General features: G+C 53.6%; 1 protein-coding gene across 1 annotated transcript in view; it reads left to right on the top strand.

Moving 5' to 3' along the window:
• The first annotated feature begins 1,203 nt into the window (after positions 1-1,203).
• Positions 1,204-9,467, top strand: part of ASPG (asparaginase homolog (S. cerevisiae)) — a 30,225-nt gene continuing 21,961 nt past the window's right edge. Inside the window, exon 1 of the mRNA XM_006879161.1 lies at positions 1,204-1,285. Within this exon, the coding sequence (XP_006879223.1) occupies positions 1,204-1,285 (82 nt within the window). The remainder of the gene's footprint in view (positions 1,286-9,467) is intronic.

Genomic DNA, 9,467 nt, shown 5'->3' with positions numbered 1-9,467 from the left:
GATAGTATCCTGTCACTCACAGAGTTTAACTTCAGGACAAATCTTGAAATGGTCTTTTTTTCCTATGAATGCAACACCATTCTTCCTCAATTTTTAATTTCCAGCATAATATAATTGTCTGCCTCAAAGTGGCAAATGCCAGTCCATTTCACCTCAATAATGCTCTGAATGTTAATCTTTGTGGGTTCCATTTCATTTTTCCACAACTTCCAATTTTCCTAGATTCATGCTTTGTACCTTGCATGTTTCTATTGTTAAAGGATGTTTGCAGCTCCTCAGTGTCAAGGGCTTCCCGTCTGAGGCTTTTGTCTCCAGCTCTCTGTCTGGAAGTATTCCTCTACTGTTCACAGAACTTTCGAAGGCCTGTGATTTCAAAGTGGATGGCCAGTTCCGCTCCTTATCTTCATCTGGAAGCTCCACCTCCCACACTCTGTGGTCCCCATTGTCAAGGGACTCAGGAAGGGACTGGGAGTCACAGCACGTGGTGGATGGAGGTGGGCCTGGACTTGAAACCCTCTGGGGCTCCCACCCACCTCCAACTGTGCGTTCTGTTGACAATGATAAGGTGGACTTGAGTCTACTGAGAGTGGTGGTCTTGGACCACATGCCCTCCTGTCCCGTGCCATCCCAAGGAAGGAGTCAGCAGTTGGGGCTTTACAGGGGCAGCTGCCCCGGAGGACAGGATGGTCACTTCCACTTTCCTGGAGATCTTAAAAGCAGAGATGTGTGTGCCCAGCAGAGCCACCTGGGTGCCCACCAGAACAACCAGGTCATCTGGCATCATCACCTGGGCACCTGACAGTCACCAGGGCGTCCACTAGGGTCACCAGGGCGCCCACCAGAGTCACCAGGGCGTCCACTAGGGTCACCAGGACACCTGACAGAGTTACTGGGGCGCCCACAAGAGTCATGTAGGTGCCTGGCAGAGTCGCCAGAGCACCCGGCAGTCTCCAGGGCGCCCACCAGAGTCACCAGGACACTTGGCGGAGTCACAGGGCGCCCAGCAGAGTCACCAGGGCACTTGGCGGAGTCACAGGGCGCCCAGAGCGAGAGCTGTGTACATCCAGAGGGTCCGTCTTGCGCTCGCTCTTCGGGCCCCGCCTCAGAGGCCCCGCCCCGCCTGATCCGCTCTTCCCTGCCCCACCCCGGCGCGTGCTGATCGGCTGCCGCACAGCCCTGCTGTCGCTGTCTCCACGTCCCGGCATGGCGCGCGCGTCGGACCCTGAACGGCGGCTCCTGGCCATCTACACGGGCGGCACCATCGGCATGCGGAGCGAGGGCGGCGGTGAGTCCCCTAGTGCAGAGCACCCCCAGCCCTGCGGCTCGCCCCTCCTCACCTGACGCCCCCTGGGGCGCCTGCTGGAAGCAGGGAGCAGGGCCGGGCGCGCGACCCCAGTGGGCGCACTTCCCCTGCATCTCGGGGGGAGCAGGTGGGACCGGGGTCTGTGCGGCTGGGCAGGACTGCAGCGTGCGTGGACGCCCCTTCTCTGGACGCAGCGCGAGCGTTCAGGGGGCTCCCTCGTGGGGACTGGGGAGTTGTGACCTCAGCCTACTCGCGCCGCGCTCCTGGAGCCTCCCCGCCCTCCAGACGCTCTGGGTCCTGGCCCAGCAGCGGGTGGCGGGAGTGAGACCTGTGAGTTCATGTTCGGAACAGGCGGCGGCCTTCGGGGCTGCAGCATTTAACGAAGTGACCCCCCCTCAGGACGGGACACTCAAGTAAAGAGGGGTGAACGGTACTCCCAGCAGAGGAGGGGAGAAGCGGGGACAGGGGCGCAGGGTTCCTGTGGCCCACCAGTGTGAGACCCAAACACTTTCCAGGCGCGCAGGGTCAGGAGGTGTCAGTCTCAGTAGTGCAGTGCGGCGGGTTCTGTAGTCGAGGGCACCCCCAGGAGAAGGCTGTGGTGGGCGGGAGGCCAGGCTTCAGTCTCCAGACTCACCTGCCTGCAGATCCTTGGAAATCTCCTAGGTCCATCTGTCTTCACCCTCGGCTCTGTCCCACAGGGTCCCACGAGTCAGAATCTACTCCATTTTGGGATTTGTGTCTAATCTGCTTTTACAGCTCAAAAGTGATTAGTTTTAAACACACCTTACATCTATATGGACTCGTTAATTCAACAAATAAACCATATTCCAAAATGGGACTCCACAAAAAAAAACCAACACCAAAAAAAAAAAAACCCACAACGGACCCCAGGTGGGCTGTCCTCGCCCTGCTTGAGTGGACCTAAGTGACCGAGTCAAACTGCCCCATGAGGTTCCTAGGCGGTGATCTTTGAAAAAATCCTCGTGACTGGGCCAGTAAGCCACGTCTCGAGAAAATGGGGAAAACCTCAAACGTCCAGGGCTTTCACTTTCCTCTTGAACCCAGTGCCCTCTGAAGCAGCTGTCAGGAAACTGCATTGGTTATTAAAAAGACAGGAAAGGAACAGGGACGAAAATGACATCAGGGGACTCTGAAATGTAATCTATGACTTGTTGTGAGGTGCCACTGACGGGGTACAACTGACAGAGACCCCGTGACAGCAGATCTGAACTGAGTCCTCACAGACCCACACCCTGGAGCCCGTTGCTGTAGTCTCTGTGGCATCCGCCCCAGGGAGACACTTCCTCTCTCTCGCTGAAATTCCTCCACGTTTCTAGAGCAGACAGACCCTAAAGCAAAAGTGAGAAATGACAAGGGCAGCTGAGCAGAAAGTGCCAAAGGACAGTGAGAAAAGAACGTGCAGCCGGGAGCTCTGCTGGCCTAGTGGCAAGAAGCCAGGCTACAACCCCGAAGGCACATGGTTCAAATTCACCAGAGGCTCTGCTGGAAAAGGAGGGGCAATCTCCTCCTGTGCCAATCACTTCTCCGATTCGACAGCACACAACAATTAAAAAGAAGAAGAAAAGAAATGTACAAGAAGCTGAAGTCCGAAAACCAAAAGGGCCGAACTGGCTGGGCATTCCTCAAGCTGAAAGATTGAAAAGCAAATTCAAGTCTTGAATCGTAATTCTGAAGGATTCTGTGGGCAAAGTATTGAATGATGCTGAAAGTATCAAAAGAAGGTAGAAGGAATACACAGAACCACTGTACAAAATGAAGGTCAACACGGAACCATTTCAGGATCAACAGACATGTTTCAACAAACAGATGTAGCCCTGGACGTGCTCTCTAGTTGATGCCAAGAAATTCGCATGACAGTTACCTGGTCAACTGTTTCAATTTGTTTCCCAAAAACAAGGGCAAAGTGAAAAATACGTGATTCGGGAGAAGACAGACATAAAATAATACAATTAATACCTCACGTAGTTAAATATTGCTGAAGGTTATTAAAAATAGCTGTGGCGATATGTCAACAGGAATCTGCGAGATACTCAAGTTGGTTCAGAATAGACTATGTAACAAGGAATACCGCTGCTGACGTCAGGTGGATCTTGACACAAAGTAGAGAATATTTGAAGAATATTTGCTTGTCTTTTTCTGCCACCTGAAGGCCTCTGACTGTGGCTCTTTCTAGGTCATGGCTGACTTGGAGAGGAATGGGGGTTCCAGAACACAGCTGGACCCTGTTACACAGAGGCCAAGCAGCGGTCATTCAAACCAAAGTCCAGGGCACTGCGGCCTTTAAAATCCAGGTGAGGTTGTGCCGGAGTCCTGTGCCTCCTTCGTAGCTTTTCCGTCTGTTTGTGGAGTAAATCGTTAAAGAAGCTGGACGTGAAGAATGGATTCTCAGAGGACTCATCCGCAACCTGCGTTACGCAGATGGCACAACTCTGCGGCACTTGAAGGAGACTTGAAGCACCTACTGCAGACAAACAAAGACCACAACCTTCAGTACGCGTTACACGTCAGCACAGAGAGAACACAAACCACCACAAATGGACCAGTGGGCAATGTCATGATAAATGGAGAAAAAGTCCATTTGTCAAGGAATTAATTTTATGAGCATCCGTAACCAACGGTCGCAATAGCAGCAGCTGCCCAGAAATGAGCTCTCTCTGAAGTGATAAAGAACCAGGATGGTGGTTTAAAAACAGAGATTCCTGACCCAGGTCTTTTCAGTTGCTCCCTGTGAATCCGAAAATTGAGCCCTGACTTAGGAAGACAGCAGGACGCCGGCACCTTTGGACAGTGGTGCTGGTGAAGGTACTGACTGCTCCGTCCAGCTCACCATCTGGAGCGAGGGCAGCTGCTGTGCTTGTTAGAAGCGAGCGTGGGGAGACCTGGCTTCACACACCTTGTGTTATCAGGAGAAGGACATGGCGTGTGGGAAAAGCCGTGAGGGAGTGGAGGGGACGACAGCCCTCCATGAGACGGCGTGGCCAGTGACTGCGGCCCTGGCCTGAGCTCCGCGGTGATGGTGCGGCCGGTGGCCAGGCCGGCTTTCGTTCTAGTGTCCACAGGGCTGCTGTCAGTTGGGGTGAACCTGGTGACTCCTGAGCACAGCGCTGCCCTGGGCAGAGCTGCTGGAAGGCCCCCTCTAATGTGCTGAAGAGCCGGCCTCATTGGAAGAGGAAGGTGCCTGCCTCCAAACACGGCATTTGCTCATGGCAGCTGGAGAGCTGGCCAGTGAGGGCAGAAGGCTGAGGAAGTCTCTGCCTTTGGATCACGGTGTTTCTGGAAAACACTGACTTGCTGTGGTCTGCCAGGAGAACAAGCAAATCCTCTTTTGGAAGTGGAGAACACGGCCTGAGTGAGGTGGCCCGTTGGGCACATTCTCAGCAGCGGTCAGTGCCTGGAGGAGAGCCTGCGTAACAGAGGTGGTGGGTGGGAGAGAGGAAGGCCGGGTGACCTGACACGGTGGGCACAGCGGTTGGGTCAGGCCTGCAGAGATGTGAAGATGTGAGGACAAGGACAGCGCCGGGCCGGGGGGACGTGAGGACAGTAAGGGGCCGGGGGGACGTGAGGACAGAGCCGGGCCTGGGGGACGTCAGGACAGTGAGAGGCCAGGAGGATGGCACACTGTGTGCCCACCGTGTCAGCACTTAACAACTCTTGGCGCGAGAGCACAGTTTTCCTCCTCGCGGTTGCCGCTGGGTTAATTTGAACCAGCAACCTTTCAGATAGCAGCCACGTACTTGACTGCTGCACCTTGTCCACAAGCAGGACTTGGAATTCCAGCAGACATTTGTCGTGCTGCTGTCAGGTGCTATGGAGTCAGCCAAGACTCATCGTACTGAGTACAGCAGCTCTGAACCCCACCTGTCCCCCCCACCTCTGGCATGGTCAAGCCCCATGCTGCAGTCACTGGGTCAGTCTACTTTGTTGGGGGTCTTCTCTCTCTCTCACTGGCCCCTCCTGACCACAAGCCAAAAGCAGAGGAGACCAGCGTCCCACTCTTGACTCCAAGGAGCCTCTTCCAGGACAGACCTGTCAGCGTTGGCAGCCCACAGGATGCCAGGTCCCTTCTCCCGCCGCACGCAAAGGCATCAATTCTGCCTCAGTCTTCCTTACTCACTGTCTGACGCTCATATACACAGCAGGTAGCTGACGTCAGGATAGCTGGATCAGACACTTTAACCCACTTTCCTTGCCTGTCAGCACCGTAGAGGGGCCTGGACAGCAGGTTTGCCGAGGACTCTCTTGCCTGCTGTTACCAGGGGTGTTCATTGTGGCTCCACGTAAAATGAAACCATTCATTCCAATCTTTTCTCCGTCCACCCTGACGTTACCTATTGATCCAGTGGTGAGGACGCCTGTTGTCTTGATGTTGAGATGCGATCTGTACTGAAGGTTATTGAGTCTTTGATCTTCTGCAGCAAATGCTTTATGTCTTCCTCACGTTTTGAAAGCAAACTTGGATCATTTGTCTAACACAGGTTGTTGATGAATCTACCTCCAAATCCTGATGCCACGTTCTTCTCCACTGAATCCAGCTTCTGGAATGACTTGCTCAGCGTACAGACTGAATAGGGTGGAGGCAGGATACAAGCCTGGTGCACCTACAGCACTTCAAGATCCATCCTGAGACAGTGCTGTGAGCGCCAGGACCCTATCCCCACACAAAAGGAGGACCAGCATTATGCAAATATATGCACCAACTGTGCAAGCAGAGCCGAAAGTAAGGACTTCAACCCGTTTCCGCAGACGCGTTAACAAGAATTGGTGCATGGAGTGCAAAAGTTGGAAACAAAGAAGGACTTGTAATTGGAAAATATGAACTTGGTGACAGAAATGAGGCTGGAAACTGAGTGACATAATTTTGTACAAACAATGTACAATTCATTATGGTTTTTTTTAAAAAAAATTATTTTATTATTTTTTGAATGTACCTTCAAATTGGATCTGACAGGTATAGGAGGAGATTGTTCCTCCTTCTCCAGCAGAGCATCTGGTGGATTTGAACCACGCACCTCTGGGATTGCAGTGCAGTTTCCTGCCACTAGGCCACCAGAGCTCGCCAGTAATACTTTTTAAAAGCATAAATGGCGGCCTTGCTGGACCTCGCCAATGGACTATGAGGAGTCAGATTGACCGTGTCTGTGGGAAGAGACGTGGAGAAGCCCAGTCTCCGCCATCACCACCAGGCCCACTGTGGAACAGAAGCAGAAACTGGGGGGAACACAGTTCAATTCCAGAAGGTTCCGGCACTCCAGGGTGTCCATTCTGAAGTGGCCACTCTGCTTCTGAGTCAGTTGGACTGTCCCCGGGGGAGCGACAAGCTCTCAGGCTCCTTCTCCAACCTCCCCTCCCCTCTGTGTCTGCCTGTGTCGGTCCATCTGCCTGCTGGCTCACCTTCTCCATAGTCCTATCTCTCACGACCCCAGCCCTCCTCACTTTTCCCTCGTGGGTCCCCTCTGGACCACCAGGGCCCCCAGGTCTCAGCCTTCCATCCAGGAGCCAGGCTGTGAGGGGCTCACTGAGACCGCGATGCCCTGCCTCTTTGCCAAGCCCCACCCTCTGCCCGGACCCCTCCCCGCTAGCGACTGCCCTCCACTGACCTGCTGTGGCTGGCCCCAGGATCACCCTTCTGATCCTTTGGTGTCAAGTCCAGGTCTCAGCAGCAGCGTGCCAGGCCCTTCCCACCCCCTGGGCCTTTGCCCATGGTCATCTTCCTGTCCACTGACGCCCAGGCCACTGACCTCTGCACTTGCTCAGCCAACTTCCTTTCAGACCTGTCTCTGTTAGTGTGTATGTGACACTCGCACTCACAGCTGGGCTGGGCTCCAGGACACAGCCAAGGACTGACCCCCTACCCCCAGGACACAGCCACGTAGGATCTGCTGCTGCCTGGTCTGCGTGGCTCCAAGCTCTGGGACCAGGCTGTCCACTCTGGCCTGATGCTCCTTCCTGGTGCTTCTCCTTCTGCCCTGATACCAGAGGTTCAAGTGTTGGTGGTGACCCCTGATTCTCTCCAGGGGAGTGGACACCGCACTCTTCTTGGGCCTCACAGACCAGACAGAGGGGCTGGCTCTGAACAAATGGAGATGTAGGGACCCATAGTCACCACCCTGGAGCAGCTGGCCTGTGCTGGGGCTGGTCAGAGAGAGCTGCCCAAAGGAAGCGAAGCTGAGCTGGCGGGTTCAGCCTGAGGGACAAAGGAGGAGGGGGCATGAGGTGTACCCCGATAGGGAAGATGGGGTGCACACCAGAGAACGAGGTGTTAGGCTGCAGAAGACCTCCAGGAAGTGTCGCGGTGCTCCCTGCTCACAGTGTGTCCCGGCCTCCTGTCTGCAGGGGGAGCTGAGCAAAGCCCCCCACCCTGGGCCAGGGAAGAGCAGAACCCAGAGGGGCGCCTGGTGCTGGGCGTTCACCCTGAGGGGCCAGGACAGCTCGAAGTCCAGCTCTGTAGCCGTCAATGATTAACCTGTCCCCACGGCACCCACGCCAAGACCTGTTGGGATTGTCATTGTTGAAACAGCTTCTGCGTCTGTCGGCCAACAGCAGCCTTGGTGACAGACACCAGCACATCAGCTGCCAAAGTTCAAGGCCCCCTCAGCCCGTCACGCTGAGCTCTGCTCTGTGCCACTGGACATGGGGCATCAGGAGTCCCAGATGAGCTTTTCTGGCGGTGGCCGGGCACACAGGTACCAGGACCTCATTCTAAAGCACTTCTGAGCAGTCTAACCTTCAGTCTTCCTTTTAACTGGTCAGCACTGAGTGGAGTTTGCCGGATGTGCATGTCTTGGAGCTCATGCCTCCAAGCAAAGCCTCTTTGCTGGGGCTGCTGCCCTCCTCCTCAGATGAGCCAAAGACAGAGGGGTCCCTGGTCTCCAAGCAGAGATTAGGGCTAGGGGAGGCCAGAGGAGATAGGAAAGATGGCGAGAGAAAGGAGACCTGGGGCCTGGACTCAATGCCAAGCTGACTCAGCCTGTCTGGAGTGATGCTCGTGTGTGGGGGGTGTGTGTGTGTGTAGGGGGGTGTTGGGTGCCAAGGCTCTGACTCATTGTGCCTGTGTCCACAGGGAGCCCCCACCCCCCTCTGTGCCATCCTCACATGCCCCCCATGAGTCACTCACCGTCAGGTGCGTCCATCTCCTGGGGCATCTTCTGCTCCTCCTCTGAGCTTACACCTTTCCAAGCATGATGTCCTACCTCAGCCACTGGTCCCTTCTGAGGACACACCCAGAGTACGTGAGACCAAATGCACCTTGCTTGCCTCTAGATACACTTCTAAGGAGATATGTTCTTATGTAAATCATGGTTTAGTCACCACTCTTCACCTACACAATTGAAAGGCACTGATTCTTGTTCAGTCTTCCTTGTTCATTGTCCAACTTTCACGTGACTCTGAAAGCAGTTGAGATGTCATGGCCTTGGTCAGGCGCACTTTAGTCGCTAAGCTAACAGCCTTGCTCACTGGCACCTTGAGGTGGTCCTGGAGAGCAGATTTGCTCAGTCTAACATGTTTGACTTGGTGATTGCTGCAGCCATGGGAGCTGGAATCAAATGAAATAAAACTCCAGACTTCAGTCTTCTCTCCATTTATCACGATGTTGCTTATTGGTCCACGTGTGATGACATTGGGGGGTTTTGGTGTTACGGTGTAACCCGTATTGAATGCTGTTATCTCTGGATTTCTGGGGTATTTCAAGTCCTCTTTGCTTTTAGACAGCAAGAGTTTGTCATCCACATATGGAAGGTTGATGCTGAGTTTTCCCAAATTAAAGGGAAGAAGTGGCAAAATAAGAGAGCTGAATGGAAAGTTTCAAATGGCAGCTTGAGAAGACAAAGCAAAATATCAGGAAATGTGTTCAGATCTGCAGTTAGAAGACCAAAAGGGAAGAACACGCTCGGCATTTCTCAAGCGGAAAGAACTGAAGAACAAATTCCAGCCTCAGATCGCAAGACTGGAAGGTTCTGTGAGCAGGTCAGGAAGTATCAAGAAGACGGGAAGAGTAGAGTCAATGAACCAAAAAGAAATGGCTGACATTGAACAATTTTAGGTAGTAGCATATGATCAAAACCCCAGGGTAATTTTATTTAAATAATTTTACAGGTTCCAGATCCATTTTGCATATAACCTTTATTATTTTTTTATTTTATTT

The sequence above is a fragment of the Elephantulus edwardii genome, unplaced genomic scaffold, assembly GCF_000299155.1.
Source record: "Elephantulus edwardii isolate Elephantulus edwardi_28Jun2011 unplaced genomic scaffold, EleEdw1.0 scaffold00002, whole genome shotgun sequence".
Classification (NCBI taxonomy): Eukaryota; Metazoa; Chordata; class Mammalia; order Macroscelidea; family Macroscelididae; genus Elephantulus; species Elephantulus edwardii.
This window is presented reverse-complemented; position numbering and strand designations above follow the sequence as displayed.